The sequence below is a fragment of the Pyxicephalus adspersus genome, chromosome 8 (assembly GCF_032062135.1).
Source record: "Pyxicephalus adspersus chromosome 8, UCB_Pads_2.0, whole genome shotgun sequence".
NCBI lineage: Eukaryota > Metazoa > Chordata > Amphibia > Anura > Pyxicephalidae > Pyxicephalus > Pyxicephalus adspersus.
Genome location: NC_092865.1, coordinates 2192380 through 2214432, shown reverse-complemented (window position 1 = coordinate 2214432; position 22053 = coordinate 2192380). Strand labels below are relative to the sequence as shown.

At 43.2% G+C, this 22053-nt stretch overlaps 1 protein-coding gene across 14 annotated transcripts in view; it reads left to right on the top strand.

Moving 5' to 3' along the window:
- The window catches only part of PTPRF (protein tyrosine phosphatase receptor type F), a 552192-nt gene extending 531125 nt beyond the window's left edge, over positions 1–21067 (top strand). For 7 of the 14 annotated variants that reach the window (XM_072419315.1, XM_072419313.1, XM_072419316.1 and 4 more), the window contains 22 exons: positions 285–311; positions 1722–1839; positions 2708–3286; positions 3610–3707; positions 5042–5295; positions 5451–5541; positions 5685–5891; positions 5977–6131; positions 6855–6970; positions 8032–8064; positions 8827–8924; positions 9009–9132; positions 9439–9614; positions 11170–11289; positions 12459–12613; positions 13313–13598; positions 14892–15070; positions 15800–15926; positions 17024–17149; positions 17813–17967; positions 18944–19079; positions 19720–21067. In XM_072419315.1, coding sequence (XP_072275416.1) covers positions 285–311; positions 1722–1839; positions 2708–3286; positions 3610–3707; positions 5042–5295; positions 5451–5541; positions 5685–5891; positions 5977–6131; positions 6855–6970; positions 8032–8064; positions 8827–8924; positions 9009–9132; positions 9439–9614; positions 11170–11289; positions 12459–12613; positions 13313–13598; positions 14892–15070; positions 15800–15926; positions 17024–17149; positions 17813–17967; positions 18944–19079; positions 19720–19788 — 3429 coding nt within the window. In that variant the 3' untranslated portion in view covers positions 19789–21067. The remainder of the gene's footprint in view (positions 1–284; positions 312–1721; positions 1840–2707; positions 3287–3609; positions 3708–5041; positions 5296–5450; positions 5542–5684; positions 5892–5976; positions 6132–6854; positions 6971–8031; positions 8065–8826; positions 8925–9008; positions 9133–9438; positions 9615–11169; positions 11290–12458; positions 12614–13312; positions 13599–14891; positions 15071–15799; positions 15927–17023; positions 17150–17812; positions 17968–18943; positions 19080–19719) is intronic. The other 7 variants (XM_072419326.1, XM_072419320.1, XM_072419318.1 and 4 more) reach the window with 3 other exon arrangements.
- Positions 21068–22053: the final 986 nt, after the last annotated feature.

The following is a 22053-nucleotide window of genomic DNA, read 5'->3' as shown; positions in this document are numbered from 1 at the left end:
CAGGTTACCTTTAGGCAAATGCAATGCCAAGTCAAACCACCCAAAGGGGGAATTAACTCTGCGTTGTCTCTTCCTACACCGGACTTTGTAAATTCCTCCTCCTTGTAGATCTAACATATCTAATAATTCTTCACATTCCTCCAACCCTGCCTGCTACAAATATCTATTGTCATGTCACCCTTTCCATACAGCCAGCATTAGCTTTGCACACCCCTGCTTGTTGTGACCCTGTAACCCTTTTTCCTGCATATCCCATTTACCCCTCTTCTCTCTGTTCCTCCCAGTGGAGACCCGAGGAATTTGCAGAATACGTGAGTACATCTTGTTTGCCGTATGTGGGCAGATTGCGTGATCGCATTATAAAGGTGGAGAGCCAGGGGCTGTCACAGAACGGACTTGTATTGACTTAGAACCTCGAATTAGGCATTAAAAAAAAAAAGTTTCAATTTTAAAAAGCGGACTTGTGACACCTACACCCTGTAAGAAGTCATGCTGTGGCAGAAACAAATTACACATCATCATCGTATACAAATCTACAGCTCTGTGTAGAAGCAGCAGCCTTTCTGCAGAAGCCCTACAGACTCCGTAGTGAGCCAGAGCAAGAGCTTGCTATACAGCAGAGAGCATTGGAGCCAACGCAGAGAGACCACTGCTTCTACAGAGGTTGCAGGAGTCCCAGCATGCTGACATTACATTTTTCTACTCAGGCTACCCACATGTCTCTTGAAACAAATACATTTTCAATTTAGAAGCTGCAGTCACTGCAAATAATCAGATAGCTCAGTTACCACACTCCACCCAGAAATAGGTACTCTGCATCCCAGATACATGACTAGCTATTTAATATTATTCATTGCACATCTCCATTATCTGTTGCTGCATATAGTAAGTGTTATTGGCATTGTAACAAAACGTATCACGCACAGCAAACATAGGAGAATCATCCAAATATATAAAAACCCACTGAAAGCAGACAGAAACAAGCCGCTGCACAGGTGAGGTCCCTGCTGGTTGCAGTACTAAGACCTCTCTGACAGTCCCACGCTCCCCTTCCATAATCATTGGTTCAATAATTGGGATATTCTCTGCATTCTGTTCTGTATCCATCCTCTGTCACTGCCTCTTGTTTCTCTGTTTCTCAAGCCCTCCCTGCTTTGATTTCAAGCTTGGAAAGTCACGGGTATTGCATGGAAATTAGGGCTTAAAGGGGGGTGCGAAGGGCACAGGGGCGGGCAGGCAGCATCAATCAGCTCTGCCACTTCTGTGCGTCTGCTGGGATGTGATTCTCATTGAATAATCATGGGCATAATGATTGCTATCGCTCTACAAATTGCATTTCGCTTTTTTTTTTTTTTTCTTTTTTCATTGCCAAATCACCTGTACGTACGCGGTTGTGGCTATGTTTGTACCACCGCTTTGCCAGTTGGTTGGCGGACGCTGCACCATTCGCTCTTTGCAAAATTGCCTGTATCTCCATGGAAAATGATCCTATGGAGACCAGGAATTGTTGTATTCTGTTCCTAACATAAGTGATTTGCAGCACATTGGGCCACTTATCCTCGCAAAGCGAGTTTGTAACCCCCAGGAAAAAAGCCCATTTGGTAAAAGGCGGAGGGGGGAATGTGCGGTGCATTCTCATGGCTCCCCCTCCTTGCAAATGCAGAACTGCATCAGTGGCAGCACAAACTAAACTTTACCGCTCTCTTTTTTCCCATATTCAGGAGGCCCATATTACTGGGCTTTCCCCAGAGACCACCTATTCCATCACTGTGGCAGCTTATACCACAAAGGGAGATGGCGCCAGGAGTAAGCCCAAAGTTGTCACCACTACAGGGGCAGGTAAGTACTGAACAAAAGAGGAACCCGGTTATGTATTTAACGCTGGCCTCCGACCTTCCCTTCAGCCTCTTATAGTTGGACAGGTTGTGCTCCTGTGCTGACATCGCTCACTGTTATTGTACTTGGAGCTTCTCACAATGTGCATTAGAACCTGCAGCATAGAGTCAGCCTTATTTCCTGGCTGAAAAGACATCCAGTATCACCCGGCCCCTTCGGCCCCAGCCAGCTGTCCCTGGATCACCCCTCTCCATTATTGGGTTTCTGTTGCTACAAACATGGAGACTCAACATCACATGTGGGTGTTTCCTAGGGTGCTTTGCACGCAAATGCAACCTTCATAGGAAAGTCAACATCTCCAAACTAACACCCAAAAAGACATTTTATTATCTGCATAACTGAGCTTACTGCTTGTATCAGGGCTGAGGGTCTTTGGGAGAGAACTTGCTGCATGCATGTGTCTCAAAAATAAAAGCAAGCAGACTGAACAGAAGGATGACTCCTCGCTGTAGCTCCTACATTGTCTAATCTGCATGCTGGGGATGCAGTCTTGACCAAGCTAAAATACTTCTGCTATAGAGTGGTCAGGAACCTTGTTATTAGAACAAAAAGTATAATTAGTGCCAGTAGATTTTAATTTAGCAATATCCTTGTAAGATGCCTTATAGAATAGAAAGCCTGTCATCATTGTTTTACAGTGATCCCCCGGCCCCTTTTAGCTGGGTGCGCCACCCGGCACTTTTCAGTAACACCCGGCTTTTTTTGGGTGGTTAATGATGATTTGGGTTACATTAGAGGGGCTGCCAATTCTGAACTCGAACACCTTTTTGTTTACAGATGAGTGCCAATTAAATAAATTTTATCATTTCAGTGCCAGGTAAACCCAGCATGGTGATTGGCACAACGTCCCAGAACACAGCGCTCATTCAGTGGCATCCACCCAGAGAGATGGTGGGAGAGATCCAGGGTTACCGCCTGCAATATAAACGGGTGGATGAGGCGAATTTCATCACTATAGACTTTGGAAAGAATGAACACCACTACACCGTGACCAAACTGCACCGGGGCGCGACCTACGTCTTTAAATTGTGCGCCAAAAACCGGGCCGGCTTCGGAGAGGAGTATGAAAAGGAGATCTCTACACCGGAAGACGTGCCCAGTGGGTTCCCTCAAAACCTGCAGGTCGTTGGGCTGACCACGTCAACCACGGAAGTGTCCTGGGACCCGCCAGTTCTGGCCGAGCGGAACGGAAAGATCACAAACTATACAGTGGTGTACCGCGACATCAACAGCCCTCAGGATTTGTTCAATGTCACCCGCGACACACACATCACCTTAGTCAATCTCAAGCCTGACACTACCTATGATATTAAAGTCAGGGCTAGGACCAGCAAGGGCCCTGGGCCCCTGAGCCCCAGCATTCAGTCACGCACAATGCCTGTGGACCAAGGTATGGAAATGTCAGGGCTGGGAGTCATGTAGTAAACATAGGGGATAATGTTCTATAAAAGTTGTTAGAATTGGTTTTATGTTTTTTTATATGTTTAAAAAGTTTACTTCAACCTTGTTTTTCTTTGTTGCTTTTCCAATATCTAAATAAATGATTCCGAATATTATCAACAGTTATGTTCCCTGATCTGATTGCTCTCCGGAGCTGTTTCCTTCCAAAATGGTACTAAAATAATGTAATGATGTATATTAGTTTACCACAGAAATGAAAATGCACCGACAGTTCAAATTTCCTCAATTCATTTTCACTCTTCTCCCTTTCAGTGTTTGCAAAGAATTTCAGGGTGAATGCTGTGATGAAGACCTCGGTTTTGCTCAGCTGGGAAGTTCCCGACTCGTACAAATCCGCCGTGCCTTTTAAGGTAAGTGTTCCAGGACGGACAGCTCCTGCTCCTCTCTGCATGAATGTAGCATTAGGTTGTTAAACAAACAATATTCTGGTGCAGGTTGGATGACTTCCTAATATCAGCGCAGGAGACGTTTGTACAACATAATATAACATACTTAAATTGGAATCCATGAATAAACATCTAAATGCATAACTGTCTCTCTTTGTAGTTCTCTTCATTGGCTTCCATTTCACCTTAGAATCAAATTTATCTCCTGTGCTTTGCCTTTAAATCCCTCCACAGTTCTTGTCCCTCTTACCTTTCTGCCCTGATAGAAAAATCCCCCCTGGCCGAGAGCCCCGACTCTCTGGAATGGTCTCCTCATTCTATTCAGCTTGCTCCTACTTTCTGCTGTTTTAAAAGAGCCTTCAAAACCCAACGCTTCAACCTCACCTACCCATCTTCTTCTGTCTCCTAAACCCTCACTACTTCCCACCATTCCATTCCTCCTATTGTGTGAGACTTCCCGCACCTCTTAGATTGTAAGCCCTTTGGGACAGGGTCCTCTCCTCCTCCTGTGTCACTGTCTGTATCTGTCTGTCATTGGCAACCCCTCTTTAATGTACAGCGCTGCATAATATGTTGCTGCTATATAAATACTGTTTATTATTAATAATAATAACTGACAATAATATTTGGAAACTCTCCTTCTAAAATATTTATTCTGCTCCGTTAGCATTGTGGTCATTCTTCTGTTTCCCAATACCACCTTATGGGTCACCTTACCTGCTCATTGCTGATGGTTCAGTGTCTTGTGAGTGGGCTGGAGGTGGAGATGTGTCAAAGTAATTATGGGGTCCCTGCCTGTGCAGAATGGATCACATATATTGTGCATATTTGGAGAGCTTCCATGAGTCTCCATGCAGGAAGCACCCCACACATGTCAAGCACCAGGCAGGGGATTTACTGCTGTTATAACCCTGCTACCACATTGAAGCTCTGGCAGGACAGATGCATAGAATAGAGCGGCTGTCAGTCACTGCCCATGTGCTTCCAAAGCGGTGCTTCCTATACTTGGAGCGTCAGCATGCTTACCCATAGTCTGACCCATGGTCAGAAGTGTGAATGGCAGGGTGGCCATACTGGGGCTACAAGGCTATAAGGCAGCATAGCCACCCTCCAGGTGGGAATGGGAAATTGAGCATGTTAGGGATGTTAGAAGTTATTGATGTAATACATTTATATTATAACAAGAAGGATTTAATAACACTTTAATTTTTTTCCTGTTCCAATAAATCCCTAGAAAGTGTTTATCCAGGAGCCTTTAAGTGGCATTTTATGCATTCTTTTCTTTTTTCCATTGGCAGATTCTATACAACAACCAGCATGTAGAAGTGGACGGTCAATCAATGCGCAAACTCATCAGTAACCTCCAGCCGGACACAGATTACTCTTTCGTACTCATGAACCGCGGGAGCAGCGCCGGCGGCCTCCAACACAGAGTGTCCATCCGAACGGCTCCTGATGTCCTGCAGACCAAGCCGTCATCTGCTAGCAAATTCATGGAGGACGGCAGGTTTACCCTGGATCTGCCCCAAGTAAAGACCAGCACCCCTGTCAGGTGACCATCGCTTGTATGATTTACCCAGTGGGACAAAAAACAGAAAAGGTTTTAACTTGAAATTAAATAATGATTGGGAAAGAATAGCAACTGCATGGCAATATCATTCCCATTTTAGCCCCTTCTAATCCTCTCCTGCTCCTCTCAATCTGCAGATGGTATTACATTGTGGTCCTCCCCTTGGAAAGTTCCAGCAGTGGTATGACCGCTCGCTTGCAGAGCCCCGAGGAGATGGAACTGGAACAAGTAAGTGGACAATGCTGGTTTATCTCTACACCACCTAAACATTACATATGGTGGTGTATGGAGCATTGGCAAAGCTTATAAGATACACACAGAATGTATCATTTATGGAACATTTCTCCAGTTGTGATCCTTTTCTCTCCTAGATCCTGGAAGCCATTAATCAGGGCTCCCGCCGTCAGCGACGTCACGTTCCCAAGAATAAGCCATACATAGCAGCTGCTCTCAACCCTCTCCCAGAAATCTTCACTCTGGGTGACAACAAAGAATATAACGGATTCATCAACAAGCCGCTGAGCTCTTCCATGACCTACACCTGCTTTGTGCTGGCGGCTCTTGAAGATGGGGACACCGTAAGTGTGACACCCTGCACATATTTATCAGATTAATATATCTTTGCCACCTGAACCCCTCTCACCGCTTTCTTTCACCATACAGAAGAAATATGCGGCCAGTCCGTACTCCGACTCCATCATAGTGGAAGCCGTCAGACATAAACAACAGGAGGAGCCGGAGATGTTGTGGGTGATGGGTCCAGTCCTGGCGGTCATCCTTATTATCATCATCGTCATAGCCATTCTTCTCTTCAAGAGGTAAGCCTGGCCATTATGCACCTCCATAATGATCATATGGCCATTATGCACCTCCATATTGATCATGTGGGTGGCCATTATGCACCTCCATATTGATCATGTGGCCATTATGCACCTCCATACTGATCACGTGGCTATTATGCACCTCCATATTGATCATGTGGCCATTGGGCTGCATTGGTTTTTAAATGCTTTTAGTATTACTATAAAACTTTTCCATGTTTCCATATTACTATAGATTTTGATGTAACTTTTCTTCTGGGGTTACCATATATAATGGGTAGGTGGTGTATTGGTTTTTTGACCCTATAAAGACACAGGAGAATATTTTGTCATAAAGACATAGAGCCTCATGTGTGTGAAAGGGCCCCGAACATGGAGCAGGCAGAAATATCCAATCAGTTTTATATCTAAAGTGCGGATCAAAGAGTGAAAGGAGAATGTGATTGGTTGCTTGTATATACAATGATATACGTATAGACCATCATTTGCTCATCTTCTTTCTCTCTCGTTTATTTATTTCTTCTCTTTTTGTGCTTGTCATGGATGCAGTAAGCAGGAGAGGTAGGAGACGTTTGTGTTCTCATTTTGTACTTTATAGGAGCAAATGGGCTCTGTACACCTAAAGCTGTCTTGATAGCAATGTAACAATTCTACAAAAAAAAATAAAACTGGTCTTTTTATCTGTTTCATAATGAAATATTGTTATTGTCTGATCACCAGGAAAAGGACCAACTCTCCTTCTAGCAAAGAAGACCAAATTCCTGGGCTGAAAGACTCTCTTTTGGGCAATTCCTCTGACCCGGTGGAAATGAGGCGAATCAACTACCAGACTCCAGGTTGGTAATGTTACCTGCGTTTTATACCCCCTTGGTCCTCTGTGTTCTTTTCCCATCGTCATCTCCTGTACACACAAGCAGCACCAGAAAAGTTTGGTGAGCAGAAAGCTGCACTACCTCTGTTGTCCACATGATGGCGAGAAAGAGAATTTCAAACTTTAACCAAACTTTGTGAACTATTTTGCAGCAGAATGGATTGAGATTATTCAATAAAACAAAGTGCAGATTGTAATAACCCCCAGCAACCAATCAAAACTCATCATTTACTGATATGATTCTGTAAATGGAGGAGATTTGCTTGCTATGGGTTATTGGGCATTTTTTTTTAGAGTTTTCATTGCTTTGTAATAATTTAAATGGAACCTGTATGGACAACTGAGCCCCGGTAACAGATGAAATGACAGGTTCCCTTTAAGCCCTGTTATCTCAGTGATGGAATTTGTTCCATTTTTCCCAAGGATCCTAGTAGGGAAGTTATTTGAGAAAAGCCACAACTGGACACCCCAACCTCCTGAGCTACATTGCAGTTCAGAGGAAGCATTTGCAATAAATTGAATTTTCTCACCTGCAGTGAAGCTTCTATCCAAGCCTTCTCACTTAGGTATTTTGCTATGGCTTTTATTTGATATCCTGCTCTTTCTGGAGGTCAGTTTTAGTAATTAGGTTGGTAGGTATAGAGCCCCTCTAACTCTGGTATCAGCACCAGAGACCCCCCATACACGGCTGCCAACCAGAAATGCTTAGAAATGTTGTGAGCACAATGTCATAAGAGCATTAAAATAGATGTAAACCCTATTCCAAAATTTTAATACATATTACGCATGCATGGTGCACACTTCTCATAGTCAGGAAACCCGCTGTGAGAAATCCCACACAGGCATTACTGGAGCGCATATAGACAGGAAGTGGCTGAAATAAGTAATGATAAGGTATTCGTTCTTGGTTAGGTTCCTGACTGGTTGGCAGCCATGCTGGTTATGTTCTATCAGAGAGATCCTTGTCCCGTCTCCCCATCCCTCTAATGGCATTCTGTTCTTCTGCTGCTCTTGTCTCCCTTGCAGGTTCCAGTGTCCCCAGTTACCCGAATCTCTCAAGTTAGTTTGACAACTTCCTGTAAATCATCTAGGAAACAAAAAAAAAAGTGACCACTTTCCCCTCACCCCCCCCAATCATTGCCACCTTTAGCTTTTTTCAGTCTGCCATTCATCTTGTTTGCACCATGTCATCTGTATTTGTCCAGCTCTCATACTTCTTTGATTTTGCCCATAGTGTAGCAAGACTGGAGCAGATTGTTGTGCAGGTGAAGTGAGCTAAGAGCGCCCTCTGTGGGCCAGGACTTGATTGATGGATCCCTAGGGGGCAGATTCATTGAAGTTATTATGACTGGTTCTTCTCCAGGGTTCCTTTGTTATTTTTATCTGAAATCTGCTATTAGGTGAAAATGCAAAATGATATTTCTGATCTGTGATTTATCCCACATTATGTTCCCGTCTTAGTAAATTTGATCTGGCTTCTCTGATCTCCATATTGCTCCTTTATTTCAATAAGATTTTTTTGCACCCAGTTTCAGTCCCCTTCCAAACCCCCCTATTAGACCTCCTTTGGTTTTTACTTTGATCTCCCTTCACCCCACCATCTCTACACAGCATCACGGCCCCCAGGGTTGGACTGTCCACTAAGGCTGCATGAACAATGGGTGACATTGCAGTTCATCCTGCTGCTTCTCTTTGCAGTGCTGCAGCATGCTGCGTGTTAAACAGCTTCGTCTGTCCGTCCATCTTGCTGCACTGTTCATCCACATTGTCTGCCTTGACATAAGTGTTGGGACTCCCGGTGACCTTCTTTTCTTCTTTTAGGTATGAGGGATCATCCTCCCATCCCCATCACCGACCTGGCCGACAACATTGAGCGCCTGAAGGCCAACGATGGTCTGAAATTCTCGCAGGAATACGAGGTGAGGCCGGTGTACAACCCCTCTTGCCCCCATAGTCCCTGCACCTAGGGGTATGTATTAGAGATTTTCTTATTTGTCTTTCAGTCCATCGACCCCAGTCAGCAGTTCACATGGGAAAATTCCAATCTGGAAGTGAACAAGCCAAAGAACCGCTATGCAAATGTTATAGCTTACGACCACTCGCGTGTCATCCTTACCTCCGTGGACGGTAAGTAGCTGGGCCTGAAGCAGATCCTGAGAATTGGCCTTTAGTATGGAAGATTGGTCAACAAATATCAAGATGTCCAAAATAACAAAAGCATTGCAAATGATGAAAAAAAAAATGTAATAAACACTTTTATGTCATATGTACATAAAATATACAATAAAGGGTAAAAATAACCCCCCAAACCACCTTAATTTTGGCAAAGTTCCAGAGCAGAAATAGTGAAATGTTACCAAAAGTTTGGTAATGGTGAATGCAGCTATCGTAGTTCTTCTCTAACCTTCACATCCCCCATTCTTTTGTCCTCAGGAGTCCCCGGCAGTGACTACATCAACGCCAACTACATCGATGGCTACAGAAAGCAGAATGCCTACATCGCCACCCAAGGTCCCCTGCCGGAAACCTTCACCGATTTCTGGCGCTTGGTGTGGGAGCAGAGAACCTCCACCATTGTGATGATGACCCGGCTGGAGGAGAAATCCAGGGTGAGATGACCTACAGAAGTGCCATTCGGAGATAACAAGGCCGCTGATCTCATCTGCATAGAGATTGTTAATTGCAGCAAATGATATTGTTAATCGGTGCCACGGCATCTGCACTAAATTAGGTTTTATTACTTGCCCTGAGGCTGAGGGATGCGAAACAAAACTGCATACTAATGATTCCCCTTGTAGCATTAATACATTGTGGAAAATCATTTCCATCCTTTGATATACAGGAAGCGTTACACATAACAAAATGTTTATATTTGTAAGGGGATAACATGCAGAATAATGTACAGAATGGAAGATCAATGTTAATCCATCTGTGATACTGAAAGTTTTCAAATGTTTTCCAAAATGTTAACACCAAAACCATTTTCAATTTGCATTGGATAGGGAAGAATTAGAATCCCTCACTGTTTTCTTTTAGGTTTTTTTATGAGAGATTTGCCTTTGCTTCCTATCCCAGAGACAGGAGGTGAGAGGAAATCTCTCCAATGTGAAGTGGAATTCTTTTATAGTTGTCTCAGAATTAGGTTTCCCCATTGGAAGATTTACCTTCATCTCCTGATTAAAGTCATTAACAATCATTAAGGAAGAGCAGGCTAATGGATCAAACAGCAGATCTGAATACCCTATCTACATACACACGTTAGACTTTTGTCATTTCACGATCCCTTCCAATGACAAAACACTAAAAGATGAATGAAGGAGCTCTGTCTATAAAGCGCTGTTGTGCTCTATGGAGAGGGAAGAATATTAGAGCGGCACCCCGCTGTGTTCTCTCCCTTTCACTTGTATTGCAGTCGTTTGTGGATCTGCCAGGACCGATCCATGAACTATGTTGGATGACCGCTGTACACACGCCAGATTTTCTTCCAATATCAGCCCTGAAACTATAATCGGACAAGAATCATTTGACGTATGTACGCAGCCTGAACCCAAATCATTTGATCAGATCAGGTCGGTCATTTTGCAGAAAGGGTCAGGCGATGTCTATTCTGCAATGACCTCTCGGGTTTCTGGTCATAAAGCTGAGCTGCTTATACACACAGTCAGCTTTGCTTTTCCAAGATATCCGGCATTCCTTCCTTCTGCTTTAATACTTTGCCATATTGTTAGAACAAATCATACAATATGTTTTGAAGGGTTCAACATGTACAATGCAGCATTGGCACTCTATTATTGTTTTTGGTTAGCACAGAATATTAAAGTCCAGTCAGTGTAAACCATCATTAGTACATGAAATGTGCAAAGTACTGCAGATGGCTTTTATTATCAATGAAAAACAAGTTTGTCCCCTGCTAGCAAGTTGCAGAGAAGGACCATTTTCCTCTGTATGGAAGCTGTGGTCTTTCTGCAGAGGTCCAACACTAAGTCAGAGCAAAGTTGATGCTTCCTGCTCATTGGAGAGCTCCAGCTTGGACTTGGGGTTGCTTGGATCTCTGCAGAGTGACTTCTACAGGATAGAGCCTAATGGATAAAAAGTTAAAATAGTTCTGCTATAATCTTTTATGTTTGCTGCAATGTAATAATATCCCCATCACTGCGTCTGCAGGTAAAATGTGACCTGTACTGGCCCAGCCGAGGCTCCGAGACGTACGGAATGATACAAGTCACCCTGCTAGACATGGTAGAATTGGCCACGTACACAGTGAGGACGTTCGCCCTCCACAAGGTAAGAAAATTATTCTAACCATTTACTTTCCTCCTCCTGCATGGGTGACCCCACAAGACAAGAGCAGCAATGATATCTGCGCTTCCTCCTCCGCCCACCGCGCACCCTCCCCTCCGCCGCGATAAGACAGCACATTATGGCAGAAGCTAGACAAGCAAATTAAGAGTGTAATGTTTTAATTTAATTTTCAATTATAATATAATTTTACGGTGCGCTGAGCTTAATGAGAGGAACAATAAATGCTGATAGCGGCGGCGGCGAGTGCAACTTGATTTTGGATACCTATTGCAGGGATGCGGTGACTGCGTTTAGTGCGGCGCGGCTCGCTAATGTCATTGTTGGAAGTTTAATTTAACCGTTCTCAGTTATGGAAACGCTGTGCTGCTCCTCCCCACAGCTCACAATGGACACAAACTTTTTATAAAACTTTCTGCATTTCTTAGAAGTCACCTGTGCTGGAAAATGACAAATAGAAGCTTATGGTGCAGGAACACAAATTGCAGCTTGTAAATCCCTAGTGCTTGTTACATGAATAGAAAATGTGAGAAATCCAGCATTCCTGTAACTTCCTCTGTGGCCAGCTAAAACCCTAAATGTTATCAGTTGCCCCAGCTAACGTCTGCAGACTACACAACACCCCCACCACCATGGGGATAAGCAGCCAAGGGTGGTAATGCTGCTTCTCTACAGATACAGACTATAGACCTGATTTATTAAAGCTCTGGTAAGACTGGAAAGGATTCACTTTTATCAGTGAAGCTGGGTGATCCAGCAAACCTGGAATGGATCTGGTCCAGGATTCAAAACATTCGCTAGCAAATTACTTTGAAATCAACTCCAGGTTTTCTGTATCGCCCAACTTTACTGATGAAAGTGTATCCTCTCCAGCCCATTCAGGGATGGGGAGAGCGGTATTCTACCCTACTGCTACAGAATGGGAAGTTTGGAAATGATGCCGTAAAAAAAGATAAACTGTCCAAAAAGAAACAAATTGTGAATAGGCCCATTGTCCTATTGTTTTGCTATCATTTCTGACCATTCAATTACAATATCAGGCAACAAAAGGGTCAATATTTGTGCCGATTTGCCTAAAAGATCGTGAAATGGTTTAGTAATGGCTGAAATGTGATTGAGATTTAAAAAAAGTTGAAATGCACATTTTTTTGCAGAATGGCTCCAGTGAAAAACGAGAGATTAGACAATTCCAATTCATGGCCTGGCCAGACCATGGGGTTCCAGAATACCCCACGCCAATCCTGGCCTTCCTACGCAGAGTGAAAGCGTGTAACCCGCCAGATGCTGGACCCATGGTGGTACATTGCAGGTAAGAGGAGATGGAGGCAGAGATCTCCTGCAGGGGTTTGCAATGGTGTCATCACCATATAGTGATTTTATATTAATAATATTAATAAACAGGATTTATATAGCGCCAACATATTACGCAGTGCTGTACATTAAATAGGGTTGCAAATGACAGATACAGACAGTGACACAGGAGAAGGAGAGGGCCCTGCCCCAAAGAGCTTGCAATCTAAGAGGTGGGAGAAGCAGCACACAATAGGATAGGGGGGATATGGAATGGTGGGAAGTAGTGAGGGTTTAGGAGACAGCAGAAGACGGGTAGGTGAGGTTGAAGCGTTGGGTTTAGAGGGCTCTTTTAAATGAGCAGAAAGTAGGAGCAAGTTGAATAGGACGTGGAGACCATTCCAGAGAGTCGGGGCAGCTCTAGAAAAGTCTTGGAGCCGTGCGTGTGATGAAGTTATGAGTGAGGAAGTCATTGTATAATAATAAGCAGCATAGGTTACATGGTTTCAGGATACAAGGAGCATTGTGGCAGTTTTACATCATTACAGAATGCCAAAAGACTATTTTGGTGGGAAAAAATTCCCCTATAATTCATCCCGCAGCTTCAGACACAACCTCAGTTATATCAGTTTACATTGTAAATTATATATACTGCAGCCCTTATGTAAATGAGACCTTATATTGCATGTTGCTTTATGATATCCTTTCTTTTGCACAGCGCCGGTGTGGGAAGAACAGGGTGCTTCATTGTCATTGACGCCATGCTGGAGCGAGTGAAGCTGGAGAAGACGGTGGATATCTACGGTCAGGTGACCTGTATGCGCTCGCAGCGGAATTACATGGTACAGACGGAGGACCAATACGTCTTTATCCACGAGGCCCTTCTAGAGGCGGTCATGTGTGGTAACACAGAAGTGCCGGCACGCAGCCTGTATGCACATATCCAGAAACTGTCTCAGGTCCCTGTGGGGGAGAGCGTCACCGCCATGGAGCTAGAATTCAAGGTACAATGTGCAGATCTGGCAAACAATTCTCAATGTAAAGCCACAGAGCTGCTCACCTGGATGGTGGAGGACATCATGTAGTTGGGTTCATTTTTTTTCTTTTTGTTGTGGTCTTTCTAGACCGTGATTATGGTTTATATATCATGGGATTTAAAGCTGAACAAAGGACTGGACCTGCCACCTATGCTGCTCATCGGAGAGGGGGCACATTTTTGTGACTCCCCCTTCCCACCTGTTGCAAGATTAGTGGTTATGTCTGGTTATGCCATCTCTCTAATAGACTACCAGTCATATCCTTGTGTTATTGCACTGGGAGGCTCCAGGCTGCTGAAATTGTCCTGCCCAGGCCATCAAATCTTGCATCAGTTCATTACCAGCTCAATAGAGTCCAGGTCTGTCCTTTATATCCTATACCTACACAGACCATCATGCAAATGTGGCCAAGGGGGTGGAATAGTAAACAAAGCTTCATGTAATTGGCAATGGGCAGCTCTAGGTTTTTTTTTCTAGATTAAAACGCTCATCAATCCCAATCCATAGGACTCCGAGTTTGTCCTGCCCCTTGGTTACCTGCATGAGTCATTGAACAATCATCCAAAGGTGGCTGTGTGTATGGAAAGTAGTAAACAAATGTTATTGTAACCCTCCATGCTGTAGAGAAAGTCCAATGTTCACCTACTACATTGCCCAATAAATCATAATACATGGAGGGACTCCGGCAAAGCAGAGGATGTAACACCTGCACATTACCAATCCCTCCTCCCTGCAGCTGGATTGTGTTAGCACTAATAATGACACCACAACACTGGAAAAGCATGATTTCTGCAAAAAAAAAGAAGCACATTTGTCTTATAGTTAGGGATGTAAGTCTATGTACACCAGGCTAGGATTTCTGTCTGATATGAATGGACGGGTGAGAATCTGACATGTGCAACAGTCACCCAACGTCGTTCATGGATCCATCAGGACAGAACCATGAACGATCAATGGGGAACAACCGCTATACAAATTAATGGAGAAGAGCATAGCAAGATGCTACTCATCCTCCCCCTCCCTTCAGAACAGAACCGGCATTGTGTGTACATTGCTTATTCGTTCATCTGTCGCTGGAAATGATTGCAAACAATAGTTTTCAGCAATGAATATTGCACGCTCTGTATGCTGCCTGAAGTTCAGAAGAAGATCTTTTGAGTCTGAAGGTTTCAAACTCCTCTGTGTCCACATTCTAGAGTTTGTTCGGAAATCTTTTGTTGACCCAATTTATATTTTTTATTCTCTTCTTTTTCCACTTAGCTATTGGCCAACTCCAAAGCCCACACCTCACGGTTCATCAGTGCCAACCTACCATGCAACAAGTTCAAGAACCGGCTTGTAAACATTATGCCCTACGAATCGAGTCGCGTGTGTCTTCAACCAATCCGCGGGGTCGAGGGGTCAGACTACATCAATGCCAGCTTCATCGATGGCTATAGGTAACTTCCTAGAGGAAATGTGGGGAAAAGAAAATGTCTCTCTCATCTATGTGAGGAACATTGAAGGGAAGCTACTGAACAATGCAAACATTTGGGATTCGTAACTGATAACATAAAAACATTGTCAATGTTTTAGTAAGAAAAAAGGTAAATAGAAGAAATATAGAAGGAGGTTCATTTCTGTAATCATAAGAAATAATTATTCTTTAAGTATTGAGTGGGCAATATTCTGCACTTTACAATCTGTTAAATAACACAACACAGATTATTCACAGATGTATACGATCGACTGTTTAATTCTCCATAACATAGTTATCTGTTCAAGCAACCACCACAATGTCATCATGGCCAGTGGACTAATGCATGTGTGCTCACCATTGGACATTTGTGCCTCTCACAATTGCAGGTTCTCCCCGTGTTTGGGGAGTTTCCTCCGGGTAACCCAATTTTCTCCCAAATTCCAAAAAACCTGCAGGTTTATTGGCTTCCCCCCAAAAAATTGACCTTAGACTGTGATAATGACATATGACTATGGTAGGGACATTAGATTGTGAGCTCCTTTGAGGGACAGCTAGTGACATTACTATGGACTTTGTACAGCGCTGTGTAATATGTTGGCGCTATATAAATACTATGTAAAAATAACAATAATGTGTCACTGATGTAGAACAAAATGAACATGTTGCATATCTGCTTCTCCTGACCTCACGCTTTATTCCTGTTTTGCAGGCAGCAGAAAGGCTACATCGCCACTCAGGGACCCCTGGCGGAGACCACCGAGGACTTCTGGCGCATGCTATGGGAGCATAATTCCACTATTGTAGTGATGCTGACCAAGCTGCGGGAAATGGGCCGGGTAGGTGTCATGTGTACCCATGGATCAGGTTATATCATAGATGTTATGTCAATGACTCCCATTACAGGTAATATATAGCTGACCACCATGTCGATTTACCCATTCTGACACCCGTGGACCACAAATGGAGTAGAGGCTAACCCTGATTTTGAAGTATTGGTATTGTTTATACCAAACTAAAGGCAGGGTTGAAGTTATACTTTTTTCCCGCAGACCAGAAGTTTGTGTCCCAGCAGCATAAAAGATACCAAGCTAAACATATCATACAGTGCTGGCCTGTCATATAATGCTGCTCACCATTTCAGAACCAAGAAGCAGAAACTACACAAACCATGCAATGGGCCCTGTCTGGTATAGGTGGCCACGGCCTAGGTTGGCCTTATGAGAAATCCGTCCCTGACTATGGGTTTGTTTAGTAAAGGAATCTAAGCTGCTCACTGGGCAAAATGAATTATCTCATTGCAAGAGATATTTCACTTAGCTTTGTAAATGTGATAAAATTCTGCTGACTTTCATGTGCATGGGAAAAAAGGTTTGTGTGTGCTGTCCGTGCATGATGATTGGGTATTTATTGTAAAATGTACAGTGGTCCCACACTCCAAGATAGATGTGGGGCATACCTTAGAAAAAGGGAACTTTCTTGATTTCTTTAATATATCAGCCCCTATGTCCCTCAGATCCAGTTCAAACATTCATTATAAGAAAAATAAAAGCTGATTTATAACATTTATTGAAAAAAAATGAAATATGAAATATTAGAAAGCTGCATTTTTTTTTCTAATTACACTTAAAGATTTCAGGGTACGATTGCTTTTCATTAACCGGCTTCAGAGATTTGCTCAGGCCGGCAGTAATCTGATGAAGATCCTCTAATTTGCTGATACAATGTTATTATCATCCACATAACAATTCTCCAATAATCATATATACCTTATCATGCGCCATTCTCACCACGGGTCTGATATTCCATTGACAATCATGTGTTTTATTATCACACAATTATGATCATTTGTTGAGTTCTTTTTCCTTCTGAATAAATACAAATTGTGTTGGGAAGAAATATTTCAGTACTGACGGCCGTGTGTTCCCCTCTGCAGGAAAAGTGCCATCAGTACTGGCCGGCCGAGCGCTCAGCCAGATATCAGTATTTCGTGGTGGACCCGATGGCTGAATATAACATGCCTCAGTATATCCTGCGGGAATTCAAAGTGACCGACGCTCGGGTGAGTAGAAGCCATTCCTGATTCCAGCTTGTCTCTTCTGTGGTGACAACTCTAGAGAAAAGGATAATTAGATTTTATGGGGCGGAGATCAGTGCTTTGATCACAGTACCATAGGTCCCCTAAATTGGGTAATTTACCTTGAATCAGACACTCCATTTACGTGCATCAGGTAACTTGTTGGCTGTTAGAGCTCCATGGAATTACAGCTGCTGATCCATTATTTTGTTTCATACACCCCTCATCCTTAGTATAGCCCTATGGATTGCTCTTCTTTCAAAGTAGCAAACTTACTAATCAAATCTGGTGATCAGGCTGATGCCACAAAGACGAATGGCACCAAAAATGTGATCTTCAGCTTATTGTCATTTCTCTGCCAAACAACCTGGAACCAATGGATATGTTAGGATACAGGGAATGTGTATTAGAAATGATCATTTATTAATCATATAATAAACCTTTCAGTGCCATACAAAGACTCTTTTGCTTTTTGCATGCTGTACGGCTTTAGCATCACCATCGGCCCTCTGAGTCCAAGGCCCCAGAAAGCTGCTTATGGAGCCCCTATGTTACATTATAACCAATCAGACTGCAAGAATTCCGTTAAATATCTCATTATAAACCCCATTTGGTGTTCTTAGATCTGAGCGTCTCTTTTCTCTGCAGGACGGACAGTCTAGGACAATCAGACAGTTCCAGTTCACAGACTGGCCCGAACAGGGAGTGCCAAAAACAGGAGAGGGCTTCATCGACTTCATCGGACAAGTGCACAAAACGAAAGAACAATTCGGACAAGACGGACCCATCACTGTCCACTGCAGGTGAGGAGCCCAGCCTGCTGAACAAATTCATATTATATCTTAGATTGTAAGCTCTTCTGGGCAGGGTCCCCTCCTCCTGTGTCACTGTCTGTTATTTACAACCCCTATTTATTGTACAGCGCTGTGTAATGTGTTGGCGCTATATAAATACTGATTTATAATCATTTTAATAATCTCATAAATTAACAAAGAGGCAAAGAGACTTATTTAAGTTTACATTATCTTACACCATTGTACCGGCTCCTCTCCTGTATAGAAAGTGCTTCCTCTGAACATTTTGATCTTCTCACATGTACATTAGAAGCTGCAGTCAGATAATACCCACCTAGATGGAGAATGTCCCACCAGTCATAATATGTCTGCATTGCATATATGCACAGAGAACTAATAACAGATTTGGTGTAAATTAGGATCTGCAATATCTTATATGAGCAACATGGTGGCTCAGTGGTTAACACTCCGGCCTTTGCAGGTACCAGGTTCAGATCTCATCCAGGACATTATCTGCATGGAGTTTGCAGGTTCTCCCCCTGTTTGTGTGGATTTCCCCCCACATTCCAAAAACATGCAGTTAGGAAATTGGCTTCCCCCCAAAATTGTATGAAAGACATATGACTATGGTCATGACTATGGCTCCTTTGAGGGATAGTTAGTGCCAGGACTATGGACTTTGTACAGCGCTGCGTAATATGTTGGTGCTATACAAATACTGTGTAATAATATGAATAATAATCAATGCAATGAAAACAAAAAGGGCCACATCCTGCAGCGGTCTCTTGTGGGAGATTTCCAAGCCATAGTTTAGATTGCCTGTAAATCTCTGGTACCGGGACATGATATGAGGGGGATACCTGTGCAAAGGGGAAATGAACCCTTCATCTGTTCTGTACCGGAGTTCTGATTTACTCCTAAGCTGAATTCTGGTCTGATAAGTCACCTTTCATGACATTTGTATTACCTTTTTGTATTTTTGCAGTGCTGGCGTGGGCCGGACCGGAGTCTTCATCACACTCAGCATCGTGCTGGAGCGGATGAGGTACGAGGGAGTAGTGGATATGTTCCAGACTGTGAAGACGCTGAGAACACAAAGGCCAGCCATGGTACAGACAGAGGTAAGTCCCATAAAGTGTAATAAAGTCCTGATTAAGTTTTTGTTTCTATATTCCTACATAAGGGCAGTCAAATTTTCTGATTGCATAGCCAAGCTCAGCTTCCTGCTAAGTCGCACTGGACACAATGAGCTCTATTTATAAATGATTCACCTGTCAATTCACTCATAATATTCATTTATTTCCTGACAGCTGTGCACTTTTGACCTTTGACCACTAGGGGGCAGAACGAGTCATTGTTTTAATGGGAACTAAAAGAAGAAGAATAGAGAAATTCAACCATCTGTCACCCAATTTCAGAGGATTAGACTGGGGGAATCCTTTAGAAATGTTTAGTTTTATTAGTAGAGCCCTATATGTGTGTGTGCTGCAAATAGAAAAGCCTCTCCACTCTGTAGGTAGCATGCTGCAAGCCGCAGGATAACATCACCTATTTTATTACTTATTATTTATTATTTATATAGCATGAACCCTTGGAAAACAAACTCACTAAGGCTCTTCATCCCATTAGTTTTGATAAAGTGTTTACCAATCTTAGAAAAGCTCTTTAACAGCTTTAGGCCCCGTACACGCTGAATATGTATATATAAAGTTGTGTGTTATTGAATCCTTGGCCCTGACTCCGTGTCCCCTCTCTTTGCAGGACCAGTATCAGCTGTGTTACAGGGCTGCTCTGGAGTACCTGGGCAGCTTTGACCACTATGCAACATAACTACCGCTAAGCCCGCCGGCCAGATTGGGAGTGAAGCGTCCGGGGAACCCCGGGGCCGGACACGCCAACCGGTGCCAGGCCCCTCCTCCTATGCCAGGCGCCGTTTCCCTACATCATCTACTTACAAACAAAACAAATAATGCAAAGCTTTTGCCTTGCTTGGGACTTAGCACAACTCATCCCTGTCCCCATCCATTCAGGTCTTGCTTCTTCGGCCCTAACTATGGCACAAAGGAATAAAAAAAACACAAAATATGATAAATTCCTACTTATTTTTATCATTTTTAATCACTTTTTTAGAATTATTATTTTTTTTTTTGTTGGCATTGCTCCCTGAGGGCAGCCAATTTCTGTTATCTTTATATTTTGTTAAGTATGTTTGCTAAGGGAAAGAATAATTCCAATGGTGATTTGCAATGGTGAGAACTTTGTGTGGCGCTCCAGGCTTCCTGCGATGAGACTGCTCTGCAAAAAGCACATATGACAGCCTGGACGCCGTCTGCGGGAACATTAGAGACCACTTCCGATGAATCTATGAACTTGATGTATATCTCATCTCATGAAAAGCGTGATGGTACCAGGAGCCAATGGAAATCTAAAACACTGACTCTATATAGCACAAGGGGTGGACAATGGAGGGACCAAGATAAAACAGCATTGCCCAGTTCCTTAGCTTTTAGTTATCTGATTTTTTTTTATTTCTTTTCTTTTTTGAAATCTTCCAGCCTGCGGCCAATTGGCGGCACTCGCCTGGAGCGAGACGCAAACAACGTTAAGAGGACATAGGTTGCGAAACAAAGAGAGTACAACATATATATATTTGCTGAGTTGTAGAATGAAATTTTGAAGGATACTTATTTTTTTCCCCAATTATATTAGCGTACGGACGGGAGAATTCTGAAGTCCTAAAACATAAAAGGTGCCACTTACCGATTCCTTCTAGAAACCGATAACATTTGTTACAATGTACAGAATTATGGACCTTCTAACAACAATATTCCAGGAAAGGTTCTCTGTATTAGTACAGCAGAGGGGCAGACATGGCCGGGGTTCTGGGTACTTCTATGAAATGTAAATCCCGGCGGTGGATGAACAATGGAAGTCGATGCACAGGCGCAATGTATTCTCTGCGGAAGGATCGGAGGGCCGTCTCGCTAATGTTGGATAAGGAGACCATTTTTACCTTGTGTATACATTAGTGCTGTTAGGAGTTTGCTCCGTTGTACACAGTATGTTTTCTATTTGTTAATAAAAACAAGAAAAAAAATATATAAAAAAAATTACATGCAAACTCCGTCTACTAATACTCCGCATCTTTACCAGAAACAGAAAAAATCTCAATGTTAATAAATTTGAATAATCAGGTTTCATACAAATCTGTCCAAATGTTTTTCAGTGTTTGCAGGTTTAAATGTCAGCAAAGGATAACAGTGCAGATCATTGTCTCTTCCTACTAGTGCAGAGCTACTCAACCTGGGTTCATCTGGAGCAGAGTTTCTTAACATTGAGGAACCCTGGAAACAACTTTCAGGTCTTCAGGGCGCCCCTTCTATAATTACTATTTCCACAGATCACTGTATATCAGTGTGGTGGTCAGTGGGATGAATGTCAGCCTTAGAGATAGCCAAAAAGATCATTGGGGTCGCTTATACTGACCTGAGAGATGCAAACTGCTCATTGCTCCTAGCAATCACTAGTGCAGAATTTTTCATCCAGGGTACCTCCAGGGGGCGCTAGGGGTTCCTTGAGCAAGAGGAAAAGGCCCTCCCAAATGTACAAAGCCAGCTCTGTTTAGAGGACTCAAATTTCCCCAAACCGGTGCTACTGAATACCTCTGGGATGAGTTGCAATCTTGGTATGATACAATGTTATCGCACAATTATATTGCTGGTCGTGGGGATTAGAGAACTTCATATAAATGCCCATGGGTCTATAATATGATATCCAACAACATACAGTCAGGTGGCCATATAATGTACTTATCATAGAATGGGGAGGGTGCAGAGCAGTGCTTTCCAGCCAGGGCTCCTCCAGGGGGCGCTGGGGGTTCCTGGAGCAATGAGCAGTTGGCACCTCTCAGGTCAGTATAAGTGACACCAATGATATTTTTGGCTATCTGTAAGGGTGACATTCTTCCCAATGGCCAGCAATGTAAGAGGAATTCTTCCCACTGACCACCACACTAATATACTGTGATCTGTGGATATAGGAATTATAGAAGGGGTTCCCTGCACCGTGCCATTTCACAGTTGTGCACGTTTAAAA